Source organism: Cibotium barometz, chromosome 35 (assembly GCF_041138505.1).
Source record: "Cibotium barometz isolate CiBa-2024 chromosome 35, ASM4113850v1, whole genome shotgun sequence".
Taxonomy (NCBI): Eukaryota; Viridiplantae; Streptophyta; class Polypodiopsida; order Cyatheales; family Cibotiaceae; genus Cibotium; species Cibotium barometz.
Window position 1 is genome coordinate 45,386,496 of NC_141080.1, and position 26,344 is coordinate 45,412,839.

The 26,344-nt window shown below is 48.2% G+C and overlaps 1 protein-coding gene across 28 annotated transcripts in view; it reads left to right on the forward strand.

Moving 5' to 3' along the window:
- LOC147618507 (uncharacterized) overlaps positions 1–26,344 on the forward strand; it is a 161,372-nt gene that overhangs the window by 86,359 nt on the left and 48,669 nt on the right. For 26 of the 28 annotated variants that reach the window (XR_015262131.1, XR_015262129.1, XR_015262130.1 and 23 more), the window contains one exon: positions 4,741–5,052. The exons of the other annotated variants lie outside the window; for them this stretch is intronic. Coding sequence is in view for 23 of the 26 variants with exons in the window: in XM_086774959.1 (XP_086631085.1) it covers positions 4,741–5,052 (312 nt within the window). In the remaining 3 variants the exon portion in view is untranslated. The remainder of the gene's footprint in view (positions 1–4,740; positions 5,053–26,344) is intronic. 28 annotated transcript variants of the gene reach the window in all.

Consider the following 26,344-nt stretch of genomic DNA (forward strand, 5'->3'; position numbering starts at 1 on the left):
GGGCGAGGGCCATGGGGTCTAGGGCGTCGAGCTCTGCATAACTCAGTGGCTCTATCAAGTGTCACACCTCTCGACTGAGCTCCTACACTAGCCTGTGGTCTGGGTATGATGGGTGGATCGGCCCTCGGAGTGCTGGTATGAAAGAAGTTGGTGCGAGCTCTCTCTGCTGGTCCTTGAGAAAGTAGAGCTGATCTGGATCTCACTAAGGACTCCTTGTGTCTATGGAGCTCTAGAAGAAAAAGAGAGAAATGAAATGATATATTAACGTCTCTAAGAGGCCATAATGGCCTATGAGACCAAAATTGAGAGTACATCTGAAGCCGGTGTCTCATCAAAGAGAACAACTAAATGAGACTAAAAAGTACAATGAATTGATTGTCCTACAGTTATAAGAACAGAACTGTAAGACTCCGAGATGATACTGAGTAGAAAATACTGGAAAATAATGAAAAATGTATATCAGGTAGATCCATGTATGCTGATCAGTTGAAGTGTTGCCCTCTCCTTAGATCAAGTATCTCCGCCATGGGGTTGTCTAGAATGGAGAGGTCATAGAAGCGAGGTAGGCGCCTCCGATGCCGAGCAATAATGGCTCGGATCTGGCGATGTTGAGGATGCCGTGGTCGGGATCCTAGTGGGCGTGGCCGACGAGCACGACATAAGATAACTGCTCTATTAGTGATGACTCCCTGGGAGTGTGGTCGGCGCCCTGATGGCCCAATGGAGGAGGTATGAGGAGGTGTGTGGGCTGGGTTGCTGGTGCTGGTGCCGGTGCCGAAGAAATCTGTCAGGGTCCTTTGTCTAGGTACATCATGGCTCGGCCTCCTGTCTGCCAAGAGGGTCTCTCTGTGTCTCCTGAGCTCAAGTAGAAACAATCCCAGGCATCTTTGATCCTCAAACTCCATGACCTTGCGTAACGGCCCAAAACCCTCTCAGAAGAGGCAGTGATATCTCCCTCGGATCTCATAATAGACTGTACATTGGCAAATGTAGTGTTCCTCTGTCTCTACCTCCTGGTAGCATAGCTGACAAATGCGGTCATCCAAGATCTGATGCACATATCGCCCTGTCTCAATCCGTAGCTGGTGTGATGAGGTCCGGATCTGTCCAATGGCACAACGTATCCCATGTGATAGGTGTACATCCATGTACGCCGGGCGGGTGATAAAATCATCCGCTAAGAGGTGTAGAAAACGGCTCTTGTAATGAGCCATTTTCGTGCCCAAGGGCTCAAGGGGGCTAGTCCATGTCCTCTCTGTGTCCACTCTGATGATATCCATCCTGATCACGCGGTTTTGCTCTGAGCGGGTGAGATCCAAAAATGGACAATCTAGACTGTACTGAAAGGGTGGTAGTCCCTCTATCCGCAAACCAGCCCTTCATCCTGGGCTCTTGGAAATGTGTCTAGAAGCACTGCCGCTCAAGTAAGCTGAAGGCTGCATATGCCCGCGTCACTCTGGCATGTGGTGTGGGAACCATGGTAACGCGTGGGCCATTGAAAGTGACACCAAGGTAGACATAGGATGAGACAATCTCTGCAGGATCCCCTCTATATGTGAAGCACAATCTGGATGTGAAGGGGCAAGAGGTATTGAAGACCATTACCTTGGTTTTACGAAGGTTAACAGAGAGGTCCCGCTGAGTGCAAAAGTCATGCAAGGTATCCAACTGTCTTTGAAGCCCTTCGGCTGAGTTTGAGAGGACGACGATGTCATCTGCATAAAGTAATATGGGGATCAATATGCCTGCCAGTGTGGGACCAGCCCCGCCTAATCCATCAATGAAGCTCGATATCTCATCAATGTAGAGGCCGAAAAGAGTGGGTGATAAGAGGGCAGCCCTGTTTCACTGTCGTGCCCTACCCTCCTCGATGATGGCGCGGAGGGTGAAGATGTGGTCAAGGGTAGAGTAGCTCCTCCGAAAGCGAGCCTGTCCTGAGGCTCTGCATCCCTGGCTCTCTGCAAATGAACTGAGCTCCACCTCTAGCACTGATCCGTAGAGTTTGGCCAATGTGTGGCCAATCATGATCGTCCTTTAATTATTAGGATCAAGTGGATCTCCGGCTTTGAGGATGGGGGTGATGGTGCTGGTGGACCAAGAGCGTGGAAATCCTTCACAAAGGGCTCTATTGAACATGTAGGCTAGTAGGGGCGCCAAGGTATCATCGGCATGCGAGATGTACTTGGCAGTGAGTCCCTCATGATCCTGGGCTCACCCATTGCGTAGTCTACGAATGGCCTTAAAGACCATGCCCTTTGTGAAGAAGGTGGAGGTGGTGGGACAGGGATCTGGTGGTGGGGGTGTGGGTGGCTAATGGGGGATATGATAGAGGGAGCGTGCATAGGAGTGCCATGTGTCCGGGCAAGTGATAGGTTTGGGAGGGCGATGTTCTCGGAGTTTCCTCCAGGCCTCTTTGCAGTTCGGCCCTAAGAAAAGTCGGTATAAGTCATCCTCTTTCCGAGCATAGAACTCATGTTTCTTGCGTTGGGTGAGCCATTGAGAAATCCGTTGCGCTTGGCGCTTCGTGATTTGCCCAATCCGTACCTCATACTTAAGATGGGAGCGTGTGGCTTGGCATTCGTCATCATACCAACAGGTCAGGGGCATGGAACCACAAGGTGGCCTAGCGGTAGACTGCCGTGTGCAAAGATGAAAGTGGTAGCAAATGTGTGGAGTATAGTGGTGAGATGTGCTGTGAGGGTGGATAGGGGGACAGTAAGGTTCCACATCCTAGAGTTGGCGGTAGTTGTGGTTGGAGTAAACAAGGTCAAGCTTGTGATCAAAAAGGATGTGCGTGTAATGTGAGATGGGGGGTGGTGGTGGGGGGACGGGTGGTGTGCAGGTAAGAGTGAAAGAGAGGTAGGCATGGTGAGCTTCAAAAGGGGGTGGCGGGATGGAGAAGTCGGGTAGAAGGTGTGCCAAAGCCGGAGATCCCATAAGGTAGTCAACGGTGCTAGTACCTCCTGAGTGAGGGAAGGAGGTGAGGGCGCTGGAGGAGGGCCATCGGGACATCCTGTTATAGATAACAAGACCATGTGCAGCTCCCAGCTCTAAGAAATATCTCCCATACATTGTGACCTCCTCACGGTCCTGTGATGATCGCTGCAGCCCTGTGTCAGTGATGTCCAGCTCTTGTAGTCTGATAGGGTCGTCTAGATTGAGTAGTGGGACCTGTTGACTTCCTGGCCTGGCGTTGAAATCCCCGAGCAGGACTTCCCCCAGCTGTGAGAACTCCATGATATCCCCATATAATGGTAAGTACGGTGTCTGGCCATGCTGTGCGGCATAAGGGGAGTGGCGTGGTGCAAAATAACACACAACAATGTGGATGACTCTGTTACACTGCTAAGCTGTAGCTGCACCCAAAGATACCGTGCATCCTCGTCCTTCCGGACTGCTCCTGATGTGCAGGTCTTGCCTCGGAAAGCTGACTCCCACTCATACCCGGCTATGTATGGTAAGCCCCTCTCAGGGCTCTGATGAGTCTTTGTATAAAAAATGACATCCCTACCTGTGAGAATCTCGCTCAAGCCTCCTGGATTTGACCACAACATGCCATTGCAGTTCCATACTGCCAACCTCAGGTGTTTGGTCTCATAGACCCCGCGTCCCTATTTGGGACGGCGCTCAGTGATAATGACCCTACCATCTCTGTAGATAGCCCACTTGCCTGATCTGTGGGCCTCATGAACAGTCACCATCGGCTCACGCCGGTGTTCCACCTGTGTTGGAGTGAGATCATGTCCCATGTACACCTGTTGCTTTCTTGGATATTGGGTTGTGCTAGAGAACTTTCCTCCCCCGTTGATGCATGTATCACATGGTATAAGCAGCATGGCTTTGAGAAAGAGCTATTGATAGGTTGTATGATTAGTGGGTATGATGCAAAGGTCTATGCAAGAAAGTTGGTACGATTTAGTACTAATGTATGGGTTAGATTCGGTTCACTCATGACCGTATAGGCGTGTACCCTAGTTTTTGTAACAGTGCAAATGGGAGGCACCGACAACTTTGTAGCTCAGAGTCAGCTAGTGACTACTAGTAAGAAATGTCATCTTTAGTTTGGGGCATAGTAACATAAAAACGTGTTTCGTCCAGTTGAGTGGATATGCCAACCAAGGGTTAGGGTTAGGGCTTAGCTGGGCATAGGCATTGATAGGACTCGCGTAGGAGGCTAAGGCTAGCAAGGATGAGGTCAGAGGTGTGCATTTGCCTAGAGTCCATACGAAGTGAACTAGAGGCTTCTAATGGCTAAAAGCTTTATAATTAAAGGAGGGGGCCAATAACAGCCTGGCAATTATTATATAAGCGTGTTTGGGCTCACTTATGGTTATTTTTAGGAATTCTGGTCGTGGAGGTGTCTACCAAGACTGGAGACCTTAGTGCCAAGGGCAGCTGAAAGCGGCGGTGTGGTGGTATGGAATGCTAGGGCATGCTATCAGGGCCTGGTTGACTCACGGCCTCGGTCTCGGGGGGTGGTTTCAGAAGAGAGACTATGGCTGGGAGGAGAGTCGCTAGCCATAATCTATCCAGTCATCGATATTGGATTTGATGTGGGTTATCATAAACCCTATTGGGGTTTCCAGGTATGTGATCCTAACAAGTGTTGTACATTATACTAGATTCAGTAGGTGAAGAAGACGATTTTGCAAATGCTTTAAGTTTTTTTAAGACAAATATATGCAAAAAAAATGCTGATGATACAAGGTCATGTATTTCTGATGTATTTGAAATACACAGGGGGTATCCGACCTGAAAACTGTGTTGCAGAACTACATCCTGTGGTAACCTCAGCCGGAGAGAAAGTAACAGTGCTCATCCTATCTCGTGATACAAATGGAGAATACTTTATTCCACATTTTAAACTCAATTTTGCGCTGGATGTAAAACCAAGAGTGTCAGACAAGTCTCTCAATTACTCGTTTGAAGATCATGGGAATGGAACATTTACAGCTGCATTTGAAATCTCTGTGTCAGGAGCTTATGTTTTATTGGTTAACCTTTTTGGCACCCCAATAAAAAACAATCCTTATCGATTTACTGTGACTCCTGGTATATGCTTTTTGGTTTTAAGCTTGGTTATTCACAAAGTAAATAATGTGCCCGTGCCCTATGAATACAGAATTTGATATATTAATACATTAAGATTTAGACTGTGATTGAACACCACCGTGTGAGGGAAGTGTTTGTGAATACTAGTAAAAGCTGGGAAATCTCCTCCACCACTATGGAGCATACTGTGCGTGTGCTCTTGAACTCAGTGCTTCCATACCATCGCTTTGTTTGTCATTGCAAATGATGAAAGATGAATCTGTTGGCACCAACTGTCTGGGATTGCATATAGTGGCAGGGCTTTGTCAAAGTACGGTGCCCTACGACTATTTTCTGCAAATTAGAGTTTGTTTGTGAGGCTCATGTGCAAAGTTTAGTGGTAGTTCTCAGTTTACCTTTCCCAAAAAGTCAATAACTGTTCCCCCCACATGATAAATGCTTCATTAACAAGCTAATCCTTAAAGGGTATATGAGGCATCCAATCTAGCACACCATAGTGTGTTATCCATCCTCCCCCGAGAGTTTAGGAGCCTGCTCGTGTGTTGTCTGGGGTAGGAACCTTCTGCTAGGAGGACACCACCCACAGTGCATCAGTGCTCCGCCTAACCATGCTGGACGAAACACGGGCCTTGACCAGCCAGGCTTTGGAGGTGGAACAAAACAGAAGGAAAGCATGGCATGACCGCTCTCTCAGGAGGCCCCAGTTTTAGGACGGCCAACTGGTCTGGGTGTACCAAGCCGGTTATTTGAAACGGACAAAGAAGCTCGTCCCGGCTTGGGAAGGACCATACTTCATTCACCAAATTCTTCCTCACGGAGCCGTGCAACTCGGCACCTTGGACGATCTACTTCTTCCCCTAGTCAATGGCTCCAGGGTCAAAGCTTATCACCCCGCCATCCCCCTTGCAGCCTTTTCTTCCCCATAGCTTGCAGCCTTTTCTTCCCCATAGCTCAACCCCTTCTTCCAAAAAAGAAAAAGAAAAAGAAAACCGGTTCACTCACAAACCCCTTTGGTTCGTCCATCAACCCTCATTCCCCCACTCATACACCAACTGCTCCTTTCCCCATCCGTGAGGACAACCTGCTCCAATTTTGGGAGGTCATCCGGGCGGTCCACTTCCACCCCGTGGCGCAATCAACTAATCACCGAGCTCTACCGCCTTCTCCTTGTCTCACCCTTTCGTCCTCGCCATGGGACAACCTCGTCACGGGACATCCTCGTCACCGTACATCCTGGCCAGGGACATCCTCACTAGCGGACATCCTTGCCACTTCACCTTTCCTGGTGGACATCCTCTTCACCAACTACCCCCACGGACATCCTTGCCACGTCATCTTTCCTGGTGGACATCCTGTTGGTCACGTCCACTCTCGGCTAGTTCAGGTGTGAACCCAGCTTACTCACGGGCACTTTTTCCCTGTGACTGGACACAGGTTTTTCCCCCGTGTGAACACACTTAATGTGTGTTGGGCACTTAGCCCTAGGCTTTTTAGTATTCACTTTTACTTTCATTTTATATCATTATTGAGTACATCTTTTCCAGCACTCTCACGTTTCGTCGTGTGTGTGTGTGTGTGTGTGTGTGTGTGCAGGCTTGTTGCCCTCCTACCCAACATTGGTATCAGAGCAGGGTGCTGCTAGGGTTAGGGTTTGCCCCTTGCTACCCTTCAGCTTTTTGCTTCAGCCTATTGCACACTTTAGACACGCACCTTTTCTCTCTTGCTCGTGCACTCTCTCTAGATCTGTGTGTACTCTCTGCTGCGTACAGATCTGCCCGTACTCTCTCTCTGCTACGTACAGATCTGCCGCTGTACGTGCGCAGGGCCGCCCTGTACCAGAGCTGCCACCGACTATACTTGCACCGCTGCCGCTGTCGTCGCCCTGCCCGTCGATTGTACCGGCGCCGCCCCAGATCTACTTCACCCTGCCCCAGATTTGCACCGCCCTGTCCCGCCCCAAATCTGCGTTGCCTTGCCCCAGATCTGGTGCCGCCTGTCCTCTGCCCAGCACCACCCTGTACCTTGTGCCGACTGTACTCGCTGCCCCTGCGCCGCCTAGTTCGTTCTGCGCTGCCCTGTTCTCCTTGCGCCGTTGTATTGCCCTTGCTTCGCCCGACTGTACCAGCTACACCGTATAGCCGACACCGCCGCCTGTTGATTGCCCGTTTGTACCTGCGTCGACCTACTGCCCTTGCCCCACTGTTTGCCTTCAGATTTCGAAGCCAGCCAGCAAGGCAGCGCTTGGCAACTACCTTCGTATTCCAGTGGTGCCCGAATTCTCACGTTGAGCCTTGCTTTGCGCCAACCTAGTGCGCTTGAAGGCGCCCACTGCAAGTTCAATAAATTTTTATTGATTTTTTTGCAATTTTTTCAAAAATTCAGAAATTGCTAGAAAATTAGCAAATTAGTTGCATTAATTTTGGGGGTTTTCACCATTGAGCCTGCAATTGCAACATTGGCACACATTGGCATTGATTTCAGCAGATTTGGTGCATAATTGCACTAGAAATTTGGGGATTTTGCAGAAATTGGCACTATTTGCAGGCATTTTGGGTGTTACAGGCACATTTACTTGGCATTGGGGCATTTTCCCCGATTTTTTGGGCATTCCAGTATTTGGTACAGGTGACAATTGCTTTAGTAAATTTACAGGTGCAGATCCGGTTTAGTTTTGGTCTAATTGGTTGCCTAAAAATTGGGGCTTTTCTACATTGAGCCCATGTTTGTAGCATTCGATCAATTTGCCTTTGATTTTGCAAGGATTTGAGCACTTGCAGCTTTTACAGGTATCAGCTGATCGTGTTTTTCATGGCACATGTATACATTTGTGGTTTGCTGCAGTATATGTATGCCGTTTTGGACACTTTGACAGATTTGCATCATCGTGCAGTACACTTGCAGATTTGGGACATGCATATGTATTTGTCGTGGTGGAGTTCCCTTTCAGTCCATTGATTATCTTGCTATTTATCTCCCGCATTCTTACGGTTTTGCTGGGCATTGCCTACTCGTGGTGACTTGTGACAGATTTGTTGTGTTATCATGGCCAATAGTAATAATGACCTCTTTGGAATGCTATCTCAAGAGGACAAGCTCAATGGGGATAACTACTCTATGTGGGCTTATATGATGCGTCATGTATTGGTTGCCAAGATTGTATGGCTATATGTGGATGGCACTGAGGAGCGTCCTCTTGCACCTCCTCCAGCGGAAGGTGAAGTGATTCCTGCTCACCCTCCCGTAGGTCCACTTCCTCGTCCCTCCTCCTACTTAGCAGCAGCGTACTTGGGATGCTTAGGCCCACGAGTTGATTGCTCTTTCATGCCGCGAGCATATCATTCCGCACATTCGTTCCTGCACCATTGCAAAGGGTGCTTGGGATACCTTGGTGACATTGTATTCAGGTCACAATGAGGCTCGTGTAGCTTACCTTCGGGGCAAGCTTGAGACTGACCGCATGCTTGAAGGTGATACTATCGATCAATACCTTACGCATGTGAAGGACCTACGAGAGCAGCTCATTAACATTGATGAGGTCTTGACAGATGGGTATCTTGTTCAGATAGTTTTGGAAATAGCCTGACTCTTATCAGACATGTGGCACCACTCTACGGTTCTTGACTACCAATGCACCTAATGCGGTCACTTTTGACAACCTTGTGACTCTCTTGCTCAGTGAAGAGAAATCTTGTTTCAACAAGAACAACATGATGTCTCCTGAGTCAGCAATGGCTGCACCCTTTCATGGGAATCGATTTGGGCCTAAACCTAGCCCATTGGATGCTCCCAAGACAGAGGACAAGCCTGAAAAGAAAAAGCGTTGTAATTATTGCAGGAAAACAGGGCACCACATAGAGGAATGCGGGAAGCGTATTGAGAGTGAAAAAAAGAAGAAGCTAGCATCTTCTTTCACAGGTGGAGATTAGGCCAATTTGGCTACACATGTATCAACCTTGACCCTTACATCTTCATCACCTGCAGAGATGTTTTTTGATGCCGTTGCTTTTGATGACTATGCACTATAGTCAGTACTTCGTGGTATGCATTGTCTAGCAGATGCATTTCAGGGGGGGATCTTACTTGCCCACATGCAGTTGGTGATGCCTCATGGTCACTTATAGTTGTTGAACCTTATGCTTGTCTATGCTAGATGCTTTCTCTTATGTGATGTCTACTGGAGATGCCTGTTATGTTGTTTTCCCTTGCAACGGGATTGTTTCTATAGTGTTGACATTGTCACTTTCTCACATGTGATGTTTACTGGGAATGCCTTTTACACACTTGGCCAGTGTTGGCTTGCCCTCATGGTTTTGACATGTCCAATGTATATTATTCATTGTGGGATTATGCATCTTTACACTTGCCATACATGCCACTGATCATGGCATCGCTGAGAGTTTACCCATCCTCTCATAGCATTGGCTGGTGCCCGCCTCGAGCCCCTACTTTTTCTCCCGATTTTCAGCTTTTCCCATTGTTGAATTTTTACTTTTATCAGCCCTACCATTGCTGATTTTTTCCTCATCGGATCCTCCATTGATGAGTTTCTATCTTGCAGCTTACATTGCATGTCTCACAGGCATGACTTCTGGATCCTGTTGCCTTTACACATGCGTATATCTGCTACCACTTCTTATGCTTATCACTGGTGCAGTTACAGAGCTATGCTTTGCTCTCTTGTTGTCATTGATGTGGATTACATGCAGTTCAGCTTGGCATTTGGATGCTTGCCTTCAGGGGGGTGTTATGCGATGCCTCTTGATTTGATGTAGTTGATGTCCACATGATCTTTGCCATGCATTTAAGGTGATGCGTTTATGTACTACTGTGCTCTAGCATTAGGATTATGACATTGGGGATTCTCCTTTTCCCCGTCATACAGTGCTTGCTTTTCCCATTGGCACTGCAGTTCATCTTTGCCATCGTGATCTCTCTTGATCACTATTACTGTGGAGTATAGTGTAGGGCAGCATTCACAGCTATATCACCCTGCTACCCGTTCACACCGTTCACTTGAGGGGGTTTCGTTGGTCATGTCCACTCCCGGCTAGTTCAGGTGTGAACCCAGCTTACTCACGGGCACTTTTTCCCTGCGACTGGATAGGTTTTTTCCCCGTGTGAACACACTTATGTGTGTTGGGCACTTAGCCCTAGGCTTTTTAGTACTCACTTGTACTTTCATTTTATATCATTATTGAGTACATCTTTTCCAACACTCTCACGTTTCTCTGTGCTTGAGGTTGTGTGTGTGAGTGTGTGTGCAAGCTAGCTGCCCTCCTACCCAACACATCCTTCTCACCAACTCCCCCACGGATATCCTCGCCACTTCACCCCTCACGGACATCCTCACCCCCTCCTGGCAGACACAATCTTTCCTTCCCGTCTTCATGCTATCTCTCTCTTTGCAGGCATCCATTCGGCCATAGTTGCCAGGCGTTTCCTGAAACGTGTTTCAGAAACATTTCATTCATTTTCCAGAAGTTTCAAAAACGTTTCATACAAAAAGGGGGGATACAAGCCTCAAAATTTATATACAGGTTTATAATATGTTAAAAATATGTTGCCTTCCCTGCAAAACAATATTAAACATGCATCATTTACACATTAAAACATGTTTACAAGCTAAAACTAAAGAATCTGGTTGACCCAGTTACAGTGGGCACCCAACTGAGTCACTGACCAATTGGCATAAATAAATTGGCAACATCAAGAATCAAGATTTGGATTTCATCATCAATAATGGCAACTACTCAATAATGGCACTCAAAGTGATCACAAAAAGTTTGAATCCTGAGCTGATACAAAAAAAGTAAACCGAAGTCTCAAATACACAAAGTAAAGCATGCTGAAGCATGAAAGATGCAATCATGCATGAATGATGACAAATAGTAAACTAGAGGAGCTTGATAGCACTCAAAGACTAGAGTCCTCATTATGGAGTGTGGGCACTGCCAACTGGGCACTCAATCCTCAACATCCTCGATGTCCTCATCAGTACTCTCCTCGGTAGACTCAATGTCACCCTCAGAAGAGGATGATGCTGGCTCAACTGCCGCACTCGTCTCAGCTGTTGCACTAGTACTAGCACCTCCTGATAATGCTACTGTAGATGCTCGTGTGCCATGATCAGGTGCCATCAACTCCTCATACAACATAGCATATATGTCGCGCTCCTCGTGAGGAATCTCTGGGACATCTTTCATCTTCTCAATGTCGATTTTTTCGACATTGACCTGACGAGGCTCTATCGGCTTGCCCAACTGCTCAATTAGGCGGAGATTGCAATGGCCATACACCAACCGCTCCAACTGAGCAGTAGACAACCTGCTCCTCTTCTTTGTATGGAAGAGGGCCCATGTGGTCCAGTTCCTCTTAGCAGGACCCGAACTGCAATCCTGTGAGAGGACTCGAATGGCGAGGCGTTTTTGCCAGTAAAGTACAAAAACTTTGTAAGTACAGGCCCTAGGGTACTAAAGTCTATGTATAATCATCATTGATCAATGTATTATGTAAATAAGAGACTTGTCTTTTAGAGTTGTACTCACCAAGTGAGGGCTACTAACCCCATACTTCTCCCACCATGAGACTGGCTGAAGCTGTCTCTCTCGCATGCATGTAGTCTGTCTACCAAATGCGTGGTTGGCATTCTGATACACTAGCCGCTCATCCTCCAAGCGTCTCGTGAGCTCCACGTCTCCTTCTGTCCATTTCTGAATGTAATCTTGCCATCCATTGTAAACCGGCCTTCAGAAAGCAAAAGGGCGGTGAAACTGTAACGGGAGGCGGACGCGTGTATTGGAATCGTATAAATGTGAACAAGATTCTGAGCACTTAACACTTGAGCATTACAACCACAAAGCTGAAAATGACAGTACACCACATAAAGGGGCCGATGATAGGCTGACCCCCCCCCCCTTTAGGTTATATTACCAAAAGAGTCTGCAAAGTACAAGATTATGGGTGCCTGGGGATTCACCACCAGCCTGCACCTGATTCTTCCAGATACATCATGTATGAATACATCTCAAACAAGAGAATCTGTAGGTACATCCGCCCTACACACAGGTACATCCGCCCTGCACGAGCCTCTTCACAGGTACATCCGCCCTGCACAAGAGTATCACAATCCTCACAGGTACTCCGCCCTGCACAGGATGTAAATGGATCTTTAGGCCCTGTTTCCACGCGAGAAACTGATCCAGAAACCTGTGTTCTCCGCGAGCAAGTGTTCCCAATGCTTGCCCTAAACACCTGTTACACCAGGAATCCTTGAGACACATCCATGCTCACATATTCCATTGCTGTCCGGCCTGTTTTATGCAATAACCAGTCCAAAACAGCAACTTTCCATCGCGAGAAATCCACCTGTAAAGGGTCCTATAGCCCTGTGGAGGTCCCTAGAGCTGTCCTGTATTGTCCAAGTTGACTTTGGACACCTGTAACCAGCCCAAAACTCGCAATAACCAGAAAATACAGGTCTGAAATTTACTAACCAGCCCTTTAGAAGAGTGTGGGGATCATTATCCAAGCTTGTGTGAGTCCGGGAAGCAAGCAACCAGCCCTGTAGCAACTCCAAAAGCTTCAACCAGCTCTCCAATGTGTTGAGTTATGAATAAAACAGCCCAAATGGTCTCTTGAAGGAGGCGCCTTTCTCCAGTGCCACCTATGGTGCTTGGTGGGTACACATACAGGCTGACAAGTGTCCCCATAAGGTGTCCAGGTAGGTGTCCAGCCCATAGTGCTCCATTTGTCCTGTTTGTATAAGTTTAGGTCCAACCAAATGGGAAATGGCCATAAGCTGTCCGGACTTCATTAATTTTGGTCCAACCAAATGCGAACGCATTATAAGTTGTCCGGCCACTTATTAATGAGTGTGGACCTGCAAACCAATAAACTTTAGTAGTAAATGAAATAAGCTGTAAATTGAGTGTGGACGCACTTACCACCTGCAAAACCCATAAGCCCACAGTTTTAGGCCCAAGCAGGAGTGCACACACGTGTCCACAAGGTGCCCGGGCGTCCCCGGTCCCTCGGACTTCACAAGCCAAAATAACAAGCATTGTCCAGGCAGCAAGACAATGTCACACAAAGTAAAATAAAGTTATGGCATGCATCATTTATGCATTGTGCACATGTAAACTTGGAGAACCACCTATCATCATTCTTGTACTTGAAAATATTCCGCCTGCCATCATAACACACCATGTGTGCATGGCCGGAATCCACACGGGCACCGCCCGAAAGTCCACAAATGTCCTGCCATGTCCTTGGACTCATATGCATCCACTCATATGATCCATACACATGCCCAGGTATAATACATACATGCATCCGCATGTTTCTAGGCCTGACACGCATCCGCATGTCCCTAGAATATAGGGATTTGTGACATAAACAAACACTCACACATAAAACACTTCAACACCATTGAGGACCTAGAAAAGGAAAACAAACAGGGGGAGCTAGAGTGCTCCTGCAAACAGTACACGGACACCGATTGGCCCCAAATCGCAGTGGCGCCCCTTGCGGTATTTCTTTAATTGATTATAAGAGCTTTGATTACAATATAAGGCTGGAAACACAGCCGTCACAGTAGAACCCTTGAAGCCTGCAAAGAACCCGCATCTGGCTTCTTGTCCACTCGGCATCCACAAACAAGTCCAGCCATTGTTCACATCGAAAGACTCTCTCACATTGAGTCTGCATACAGAAGCTTTCTCCCATGATCAAGGCTGCCACAACCATCCATAGCCTCTCACACTATGAACAGCATCACACCCTGACACATCCAGTGCTTCTGCATCACAACACAAACTCCCAAACTGTCTCTCAAAAGAGTACTCGTATCACAGCACAGCATACCATACAGTTGACACACCTGTACAAACCCTCTCTACCTTCCAAGGGTATATCCATCTCTGTCATGGATTCCCTGTCCCCTGTCCAATCAGTAGCAAGGCTGTACCAAACATGTGTCCATTCCTGTACCTTCTGCCTGCATGTGACCTATCTCCTGGAGAAACCCAAAAACATGTCTCTTCGAGAAAACCTACGACTTGTTTCCACATGAAACCCTTAGGCCCGTTTCCCTTTGAAACTTCTGTCCTGTTTCCATACATCTAGTTACCTGTTCCCTCATGAAACATCTGGCAACATAGAGATGCCCATAACTGTAGGTCCCACTGTTCCTTTCTAGCAGGAAGAAAACAATCTGCTCCATGAGCACGCAGCCATGCGAGCTTGCATCACTCCCATGCCAAGAAACACTACCAAATAACCTTGTACTTGCAGCCAAAGACCCAAGCACATAGCTGAATTTGCAACCAAACAAAAACAGCCCATAAACAGTCCTGTTTCCACCCTCTGAACTGCCAAACCCTTCCTCTCACAAAGGGCTAGAGAGAACCACTCTGGAACAGTCTTGAGCCAGTGAAAAGAGAGACTCCGAAAGACATCACCTGCAGTCCCACTTGCTCACAAAGAAAAAGAGACTTACAGTCGTTATGTCGCTTTCCACAAGAGAGAGAAAGACACGAGGAAAAGCCCCGAATTGTCTTGTCCTCTTGTCTTGCAGCCGGAAGAGGGAGAATACTTGTGAGAGAACCTGCTGTCCAGCCTTGTGTTCCCTTCTCACAACTCACACTTCCCAACTGACAACCATCTTCTTGCCAAAAGCAAAGGAGAGAGAAAAGAAAGAACCTGCTGGCGCCTGAATATTCAGCCACACAGCAGCCAACTTGTCCTCCAAGAGCTAAAGAGAGAGAGAGAAAGGAGGCCTGTGTCTCTGTTCTGTAGCACAGCACAGCAGCCAGCCCTTTAATCTCCAAAAAGCATGCCTAAGGAACTATTCACTGGCGCCTGTAGCTTCTGTGCCTTAATAGCTCAGCCCGCCAGCCTTCCTAAATCGAAAGAGAGAGAGACTGTGTGCTGCCCGACCAGTACACAAGCCTGTGGCAAAGAGGGAAAAGCTTGTGTGTCCTCAGCGTGCAGCCCAACCAGTCGCCAGCTTTCCCATGAACCAAATCTCCTGCGTGTAGCTGCAGTCCAGCCGCCCACCTTTTCCAAGAGAAAAACACGTGTGTTTGCTGCAGTCGACCCTTAGCAAGAGACAGAGAAAGCCTATGTGCTGTTCATCCCCATGCTTCCTTGCAGCCCACTTCTCCCAAAAAGCACATGCTTCCTCAAGAGATAGGCGCCCCTTTTGCCTGCCAGCCCCTCTTTTGCCCAAAAAGCACACATGGCCCCAAAATAGCATATGGGCCACGTTTTCTTTCACGAAGGGCTTTATAATAATTCTTACAGGTCTTTGAAACCTTTTAAGTTAAAATCTCTTTGCCCCCCTTCACACTTGGGGTTGTCCACACATGGGCTTCCTTTTTGACTCAAACCTGATGCCATTCACACTGTCCACCATGTCCCCGTGCACACCTGCATCTTGTCCAGAGAAAAACACAGGGTCGTGACATACCCCCCTCTTGAAAAATGGCAAGCGTCCTCGATTGCACTCAATGGCACAGTAAAGCATCTTATGAGCGAAGACACCCCGTATGGCAAAAACAATGGCCTTCCAATGCATCTGGGTGATAAAAACAATCATCCTGCACAATAAGCCACACTGTTCTCTTGCTTGTTCCTTCAGAACCTACAGCAAAAGTCTAAAACCAAATGGAAACACGTTAACGGTGTTAGCCAAAAACAAAACCATGCATCATTCTACATATGGCACACATATGCAATGACACATATATGCATTCGCAAACAATATGCTCCTCAAAATGCTCTACCTACTCCAAAGTAACAGTCTAAGGGCTGCTCGCAAGCCTTACGCCCATGGGCATCCCGCAGGACCCACGACTGATGGTACAACATGAGCATATGCAAGCACTCAATGCATCCAAACACTACATCCACTAAGTACTTTCCACATATGTCTCATGGCCATCCCGCAGGAGTTACACCCAATGGTGCATCCATGAACATAATAAAGCACTTGATGTATCATACCAACATACATGCAGCACATGACACAATGCAGAGTATTTCCCAATGTATTCTCAATGATACCTGGATCCAATGGCACCAGAATACAAAAATACCTCTACCTCACAAAGTGAATGCATACATGCACAAACAGAGTTCGATCCATATATCCATGAACCAAACCAACTCTAGGACTGCTCGCAAGACTTATGCCCTCCATAGAGTTATCCATAGTTGCAGTTAGAGTTCCAGGTGCGCGCGACTGTGAACCATACTCAACCATCATCTCATGTGTCTAGAACACAAGATCATAGAAGTCCCATAAGCAGATGTACTGTCAGCCTCAGTACCTTCGGGTGAATACAAAGATGTCACCAAGCGACTCCTAGATGACAAATGAGCCTGTCTGTAACAAGGGAGCGGAGGTGCTACCCCCCTCATGAGCATCAGGCAATGCTCCAGACCGATGCTCTGCTGAACCTGAATGAGCCGTAACAAGAGTCGACTCCAACTCATAGGCATCAAGATAAAGCTGCAACTCCTGAGGTGAATCTGCTAAGTCACCCTCCTCCATCCACTTCGCATCCATCAATGAACCTCCTCCATCCACTTCGTATCCATCAGTGAACAGCTCTTGAACTTCACAAGATAGCAACGGGAAACTTTATCCTGTACCTTTCTTTCCTTATGTGCCAGTATATGCTCAGGAATAAGAACCTCGTCAAGTTCCTCCACCTCCATCTGAGCCTCGTCTAATACATCCTCATGCACCCAAAACCTGCTTGCACTCCACCCAAGTGGTAAGCACAAGTCCTCGATGAAGCATAGTAGATCACCACTGCTAAACATAGAAAGAAACTGTCTTCCGAACCCATGAAGCCTCTATGAAGATACCACCGGTGACAAACTGTCGAAAGCCATAGCCTTCAACGCATCTCCTGCACCATAACACTTCAACTGCTTATTGTCCTTAGTGTCTTTTCTCCTGAACTTCATCTTCAGCTCTTGCTCTTCAGCTCATATAGGCAAAGACACAAAATCCTGTACTGTGTCCTGCACTTCCTCTTCACTTTCCTCATGTTGAAGCTTTTGATGTGACTCTCATGAGACAACCACGAGCTCGCCCCCTTAGGAAAGTTGGCGATTGTCCCAACCAAAGCAACCACGGACTCGCCTCCTTGAGAAAGTCGACGATGTGTCCCGGCAACGGAACCATGAAAACCGGCCTTCAGAAAGCAAAAGGGCGGTGAAACAAACACTCGCACATAAAACACTTCAACACCATTGAGGACCTAGAAAAGGAAAACAAACAGGGGGAGCTAGAGTGCTCCTGCAAACAGTACACGGACACCGATTGGCCCCAAATCGCAGTGGCGCCCCTTGCGGTATTTCTTTAATTGATTATAAGAGCTTTGATTACAATATAAGGCTGGAAACACAGCCGTCACAGTAGAACCCTTGAAGCCTGCAAAGAACCCGCATCTGGCTTCTTGTCCACTCGGCATCCACAAACAAGTCCAGCCATTGTTCACATCGAAAGACTCTCTCACATTGAGTCTGCATACAGAAGCTTTCTCCCATGATCAAGGTTGCCACAACCATCCATAGCCTCTCACACTATGAACAGCATCACACCCTGACACATCCAGTGCTTCTGCATCACAACACAAACTCCCAAACTGTCTCTCAAAAGAGTACTCGTATCACAGCACAGCATACCATACAGTTGACACACCTGTACAAACCCTCTCTACCTTCCAAGGGTATATCCATCTCTGTCATGGATTCCCTGTCCCCTGTCCAATCAGTAGCAAGGCTGTACCAAACATGTGTCCATTCCTGTACCTTCTGCCTGCATGTGACCTATCTCCTGGAGAAACCCAAAAACATGTCTCTTCGAGAAAACCTACGACTTGTTTCCACATGAAACCCTTAGGCCCGTTTCCCTTTGAAACTTCTGTCCTGTTTCCATACATCTAGTTACCTGTTCCCTCATGAAACATCTGGCAACATAGAGATGCCCATAACTGTAGGTCCCACTGTTCCTTTCTAGCAGGGAGAAAACAATCTGCTCCATGAGCACGCAGCCATGCGAGCTTGCATCACTCCCATGCCAAGAAACACTACCAAATAACCTTGTACTTGCAGCCAAAGACCCAAGCACATAGCTGAATTTGCAACCAAACAAAAACAGCCCATAAACAGTCCTGTTTCCACCCTCTGAACTGCCAAACCCTTCCTCTCACAAAGGGCTAGAGAGAACCACTCTGGAACAGTCTTGAGCCAGTGAAAAGAGAGACTCCGAAAGACATCACCTGCAGTCCCACTTGCTCACAAAGAAAAAGAGACTTACAGTCGTTATGTCGCTTTCCACAAGAGAGAGAAAGACACGAGGAAAAGCCCCGAATTGTCTTGTCCTCTTGTCTTGCAGCCGGAAAAGGGAGAATACTTGTGAGAGAACCTGCTGTCCAGCCTTGTGTTCCCTTCTCACAACTCACACTTCCCAACTGACAACCATCTTCTTGCCAAAAGCAAAGGAGAGAGAAAAGAAAGAACCTGCTGGCGCCTGAATATTCAGCCACACAGCAGCCAACTTGTCCTCCAAGAGCTAAAGAGAGAGAGAGAAAGGAGGCCTGTGTCTCTGTTCTGTAGCACAGCACAGCAGCCAGCCCTTTAATCTCCAAAAAGCATGCCTAAGGAACTATTCACTGGCGCCTGTAGCTTCTGTGCCTTAATAGCTCAGCCCGCCAGCCTTCTTTAATCGAAAGAGAGAGAGACTGTGTGCTGCCCGACCAGTACACAAGCCTGTGGCAAAGAGGGAAAAGCTTGTGTGTCCTCAGCGTGCAGCCCAACCAGTCGCCAGCTTTCCCATGAACCAAATCTCCTGCGTGTAGCTGCAGTCCAGCCGCCCACCCTTTCCAAGAGAAAAACATGTGTGTTTGCTGCAGTCGACCCTTAGCAAGAGAGAGAGAAAGCCTACGTGCTGTTCATCCCCATGCTTCCTTGCAGCCCACTTCTCCCAAAAAGCACATGCTTCCTCAAGAGATAGGCGCCCCTTTTGCCTGCCAGCCCCTCTTTTTCCCAAAAAGCACACGTGGCCCCAAAATAGCATATGGGCCACGTTTTCTTTCACGAAGGGCTTTATAATAATTCTTAAAGGTCTTTGAAACCTTTTAAGTTAAAATCTCTTTGCCCCCCTTCACACTTGGGGTTGTCCACACATGGGCTTCCTTTTTGACTCAAACCTGATGCCATTCACACTGTCCACCATGTCCCCGTGCACACCTGCATCTTGTCCAGAGAAAAACACAGGGTCGTGACATCCATCTTCGAACTCTTCATTAATATACTGGGCCTCACTTTGCCAGAGAGGGTGCAATATGTGGGCAACCGTGTGAATTGGTCTATGGAACCAATCCCACCGGTCATTCCAAACCCGTCGAATGTCCTCAATACTGAAAATTAGCCATGAATGATCAAAGCTATTAGCTCACTCCTACAGGCTACGATAGATCATAGTACGATACAACTTACAAGTTACAACAAGAAGGCAACTAGTTGGAGGTTCAGTACCTCTCATCTGTCAAGAGAGTGCATCGGTTAAGAGCCTCTCTAATCTGGTCCATGAACTCGTACAAGAGTCCAAGAGTGCTGCCCTCCATGTCAGTGATGCGAAGAACACTATAGAATGGTTGAAGAGCGCTCTCAATAAACTCTCTGCCTCCTTCCACCAATGTTCTTGCATCACTCTGCGTGCAAAAGCAACTGCCTTCGGGTGCTCATGGTCCTCCCACCTCATCCACTCTCGACTAACCACTGTGCACATGAGTCCCTGTCGGACTCTCACTACCCTCTCAACCACAATGAACATATATGCAAACCTGGTTTGTGTGGGCTTCAAAAGCTCAAGGTCACTATTGACACGAAACATTGCCAAGACCTTGGGCCTCTTGGTAACAAACTTCACCAAGCGCAGTGTCAAAGATGTTGGCAATCCACCTGATGTTGGCAAGATCTTCAATGAGCAAGTCTAGGCTATGGGATGCACATGGAGTCCATACAATATGTGGACACTCATCCTCTAGCATCCGTCCCATAGAGACACAGTTGCTACCATTATCTGTGACCACTTGCCCTATGTTTTGTGGGCCTATCTCCGTGATAGCCTCGCGGAGGTGTGACCATATAAATGCTCTCGTCATCGCTGTCCCAAAAGCACGCAAAACATAGTGCCCTTGCAAGAGGACACCAAAATATTGTACACATTCCTCTTGCGTATATCTGACCACCCGTCACATAACAATGTGCAACCATACTTGCTGCAACTGGCTTTTAATGGCTCCATCTCCTCCTCCACTGTTCGTTGCTCTCTTCTGAGCTCTTTAGTGCGCAAGGTCTCGTAGGAGGGTCCCTCCCACTCACATGCAATGCCGCTGATTGCCCTCATGACCTTTTTCCATTGTGGTGTGCGCACAATGTGAAAAGACAAAGCACATTGGATGAAAAGCGTAGTGAGTTCCCTAGTTGCATCTCTAATTGCTTGCTTTTGCATGCTTGCTTGAATGCTTGCTCTATTTAGAGAGTCTTTGGGTGTTGCGGGCAAAGGGGTTCGTGTTGCCGTGGGAGTGGAACTACCAGCATCCCCAAATCCTTCTTGGCTCTGTGCATCTTCCTTTGAACCCAACCGTGTTCTCTTTGATGCCTCACATGTATCCTCACTAACCCCAATATCCTCAAGCGTAGGCCCACAACCGCGTCCTGTCAGTTGCTGTCTTTTCCATTCTTGTAGCTTAGCTTTGATGTTTGCAGGCACAAGTTTGCATGCACCAATGCCTTCCCCGGTTAAACCTGTGAAATGGGCCTTAACACGGATTATGGACCCTCCTGAGCAAATCCCGCAAAAATTGCATTTCCACTTTTGTGTGCCTGAACCACCAAATTTAGATAGGGGAGTGACATGGGCCCACATGGCATCCTTACTGCGAGGCATCTTGACAAAAGCAGGTTGGATTGGCACCCTGGCATGAAAACCCCCAAATTTCAAAATCTGTGTGTTTTAGAAAATCGAAGAAAAAAAGCACAAATCAGCACAACCAACTTGAGAGTTGGCAGGCACGGAACCTCGGAAGTGCGGGAGGAGCTGATTTGTGCAAGGTAGGAGCTCCTTCAATCAATTTCCCAGTCGCCTGTAGACGTTTTTTTTTCCGAAAAACGTGCTCTCTGGATAGGATACGTTGAAAAAACGTAGGTTTCCCAAGCATCATGAAAGAAACACGTTTCTTTCCTATGAAACATTTATGAAACGTTTCGTTTCATTCACATGGAATGAAACGGGTTTCATTGCAACACTGCTCACGGCCCTCTCTCACCCATCACCCCTCACGGACGTCCTCATCCCCTACTGGCAGACGTACTCTTCCCTTCCCCTCTTGGCGATCTCTCCCTCTCGGTGGACATCCTCACGGTCCTCTCTCACCCATCACCCCTCACGGTCCTCTCTCACCCATCACCCCTCACAAACGTCCTCATCCCCTTCTGTTGGAAATACTCTTCCCTTATCCCCTTCTGTTGGAAATACTCTTCCCTCCCCCTCTTGGTGCTTTGGCGGACATCCTCATGGCCCTCACCCATCAACCCTTGCGGACATCCTTTTTCCTTCTCGGACGTCCTCAAAGCCTCTCACCCATCACCCCTTGGTAGACGTCTTGGCTTCATTCCATCTCAATTCCCTTACGTCACGGACACCGCTTACCCCTCACCCCTTTCGCGGCTCTCCTTCCCCCCACTCGCAAACTTGAAACCACCCAATCCACCTATCCCTCACGACCCCTTTCCACCACTGCCTCGATTGGCTTCTTCGTGCAACTAACTCACCACCCCTGTGCCCTTCTATGGCATAACCTCACCCCTTTCTTTTTGCATGTCGGCAGCAATAACCCTCCGACCTCCCCTTGCTTCTCGCGAGTAAATCGCCCCCCCCTTCCCCGTTCGTGGACTCTTCTATATCTCTCCACCCTAGCGGCACACCCTCCACCCTCTCACCTATTTCATAGACATCTGCCCCTCGTCGGCATCCCCTCTCCAACGGACCCCCCCCCCCCCCCCCCCCTTTTCGCGGCCCCTCACCCTCACCCCCTCCTTCGGTGCAGCCTCTGCTCCCTCCCCCTCGACTACCCTCACCCCCTCCTTCGTGGCAGCCTCTCCCTCCTCCCCCTCGACTACCCTCACGCCCTCCTTTGCGTTAACCTCTCCCCACTTCCCCTTGACTACCCTCACCCCCTCCTTCGCGGGCAGCCTCTCCTCGCTCGCCCTCAACTACCCTCACCTCTTTTGAAGAAAACCTCTTCCCCCTCCCCCTCGACTCCCCTCTCTCCCTCGCGGCTTACCCCCAACCACCTTGCTCCTCGTAGCACATCCTATTCCATCCCTATACCTCCTGGCATGCCCTTTCCCCCATCGCTTCTCCGCTTCAGCCTCTCCACGGTTTTCTTCCCAGCCCCTTCTTGTCGCTTAACCTCACCGGCTCCCCTTTCCTTATTCTCGCCTCAACCCTCCCTGCTTTCCCTTGCCTCTTCTTTGCCTCACTTTACCCGCCCTTAGTGTATTCCATGTGCTCCTCCCTGCCCGAGTCAACAGACTCCTCTTCCTTGTTGCCAATCTTCCCAAAAAAAGGAAGCTAATAATAATAATGATAATGATAATTATATATATATATATATATATAAATTCCCAGAGTCCTTCATTTCCTCCTCTGCCTTGTTTACCCATCCTTTCTCTTTTGAAGTCATGGCTGACGATTTACCTCGCCAACCGGAGACTTCCATTACTCCATCGCTGGCTTCCTCCAGCCCTGCGTCACGTCCCTTCCACGGCCCAAGCTTTTGCGTCAGCATCTGTTATGGGCATCGATAGAACCTCTACAGCGGTGGAGAATCCCATCGATGGAAACTCTACAGTGGTGGCGAATCCTGGTACATTTCTGTGGTCGCCTCCACCAGTTCTGCACCACAGTCTCCGCTTCCTACCTCTACCGTGGCCCCCGAGGCAATTTTTTCCACCCCCTCTTTAATTTTGTCAGATTCCTCCTCTTCATCGAGTTCTTCTGCCAGTGAGTATTTGCCCTTGGATGAGGAGGCTGTACCGCCCCTTTCGAGCCCACTCCATCCACCACATGTACGCCACCAACAGCTCCGTCCTCCCTGTTCTTCTCCACCACCTGTCCAACTTCCCTCTTCTTCTCCCATTTTCACCCAACCTTACCACCTTCTTCCACTCCATCCCGTACCACCCCTTTCACCATCAACTTCATTGATCCCCATCCATTCCAACTCCCAGCGTTTACCCACTTATTTACGTCCACCCAGCTAGCCACTTTGCGTTTGCAGGGTCTCACTTCTTTCCCACCCTTGCCTAACCTTGATGCGTCCCTCTGCGCCTCGTTCCTCAGTACCTTTCCATTACTGCCTAATGGGCAATGCCTCATCTCCGCTTACATTGCACTACTCCTTGGGCCTTCCGAACATTCGGTTTTTTATCGCCGCTCTGACGCTCGCATCCTGGATGTCCCCAGTTGAGCTTTCTGTTGCCACCATTGCCTTGCTTGTTCACTCCCTAGCTCCTTCAATATCCACCTCTATGTTTTATTTCACTATTTTTTTCTAGTTCGTGAAACCCCTACTGTGGCACTGCCATTTCTTCTCCATCCATCACACGGAGGCCCTCTACTGTTTATGCACTCGTCACGCTTTTCCATTCCATCATTTGTTATATGAGTCCCTCCACCTTGTTGCTGCCGTTTTTGTACCCAACTCAGCAGGCCCGACACCACTTCCTTCACTTGGTCTTCTGCTTACTTTCTCACATATCTTCTACAGCAGCCACCCATGCCTCTTCCCTCTCCCCGGCCATGCCAACCTCATTTGTCCACCTCTTCTGCATCCCGCATCCTGCCTAGAGTGCCGTGTGATCTCCTTCCATCTGCTCGTTGCCACACTGTTCCCCTGCTCCGCCACCCATTCCACCTAACCTCACTATAAACAGCCCTACCTTATTCTGCTGAACACCACCCTCTGCCTCGGCTTTTTCTCTTTATCTTCACCAGTAGTAGTTTCTTCCATCCTCTCCACCATCCCATCTTCACCAGTAGCTGTTTCCACCCTCTCCACCATCCCATCTTCAACCGCAGGTGTTTCCACCCTTTCCACCACACCATCTTCTACATTGGAGATTCCCCCTTCTCAGCATCTCCTGCTCCTTTAGCTGCTTAGGCGACATCCTCGATGGTGACTGCCACCATCCTTGCCGACACCTCTACGATTGCCTCTGGAGGGCCATCCCTGCGTGCTCCCACTCTCAGAGCCCCACATGAGGTGATATTCCGTGTCGATCAGGAGGAGGACACGGAGCACATCGAGCTTCCTGATTCCCCATTCTCCTATAGTGCTCCAGACATTTCTGTGGGAGATCTTCCACGCCTCTGATTTTCTGACTCGCAGAGTAGCTCTCAGTACCACACCCTCGTCAAGCTCGTCGTATCGTTCGGGGTCTCGACAACCTCTCGGCGGATCTTCGCATCTACTCGGCATATCTCACCGACTATATCTTTGAGCTATCTAGTGATTGCTGCGGTTAGTGGGATCGCACCCGCCACGCTGCGAATACCATCCGCAGTTTCCAAGCTTAGGTCTCCACATTAGAGAAACGCCTGTAGGATATAGAGTCCGAGCTCACCCACCTCTGCTTTTCATCTTCCCACAGCATTGACGAGGTGGTCGGATTACGTGATCTTGTGGAGCAGTAGAATTGGGAGCTGGTCTCTTTACGAGCCCAAGCTACCGAGTCCGCCCTCTACATACTTTTTGTATGGAAAGCGGCCTGACTGTAAATGTGAGCAAAACTAAGCTAATGGTGGTCAAAACACAGCAACCAAACACCCTCCCATGCATCGTGTACAATGGGCAGCCAATAGAGATGGTGTCATCTTTCAAATACTTTGGCATCAACATACCTGCCAACTATAGATGGTGCCAATGCATACAACGGAGAATTGATACAAGGTGGAGCAAATATTGCAGCCACAGTGATACAAGAAGATGGCACATACGCCGAATGTTATTTGATGCATATGTGCTGCAAACAGTATTGTACGGGGTCGAAGTATGGGGTGGAAGCATCTCACAATCAACTTGGGATGATATTGAGAAAATGCAAAAGTCCTTCCTAAGAAGACATCTGGGTGTCAAAGCTACAATGCCTTACTCAATACTACTCCTAGAGACAGCCTGTTAACCAATTGAATGTCACGCAATGAAGAGGGTTTTCCGATACATAATCAAGATCAAACGTATGAATGATGATAGATTTCACAAGAATCCTTGGCAGGCAAGCAAGAGGCCACAAAAGAATCATAAAAGTGATGCTATCTTCCGCAGAGGACAACACTGAAAGCATGCATAAGCACACCAATGCCACCCCATGCACGCAGGAATATCGCATGACTTCAGATAAGATCACGCAAGCTCGAGATTGAAAGAGGAGCATGGCAGTAGGTGCCAAGGCAGGAAAGAATCTGCAAATTTTGTGACATGAAGGCCATGGAGAGAGAAGAACATATGGTCATGGTTTGTCCTCGATATACACATATTGGAGGCGGTTTTAGCAAACTCCTTGAAGGCCACACACAGCTGCCACAAGTATTGCTTACAGCCACACCCACTGTTTTGGGGGCATTCATCACCCGACTCTTCAAACATAGAGAGGAGCTTGAGTCACATTATGCCACACACTAGCTTGCCAGTTTTACCCTTCATAGTAACAGAAGGCGACTTTTTTTTTTTTTGTCTTGTACTAGTTTGTTGGTCCCATGGGTCATATTTGGCCCCCAGTGGATGATAATACAATCTTCTTCTTCTTCATCAATTGGTGCTAGCACTTTTTCTGGCACACCTAGCACTTCTTTTGGCAGTATTTAGATACACGATTTCATGATGGCCATTTTCAGTTGTATATACCATCTTTTTATGATGTTATTTTTGTCTGCACTCTTTTCATCATTGTACACAGCATAATGTAATCAGTGCTCCGCACTCTTTTCATCATTGTAATCCGTATATCGGCATAATGTAATTAGTGCATACCTGCATCTTTGCATAATGCAACCTCAAGGCAACTTACTTTTATCTTCCTCACCAAGGACTGTGAGCACTCCTAGTCGTGGGCGACTTGTAGCCACCAAGGGTGCCCACATGGACTGTCCACCAAGATGCCCACATGGTGGACTGTCCACCGCAATGTGACTTTGTGGCAGTGAATC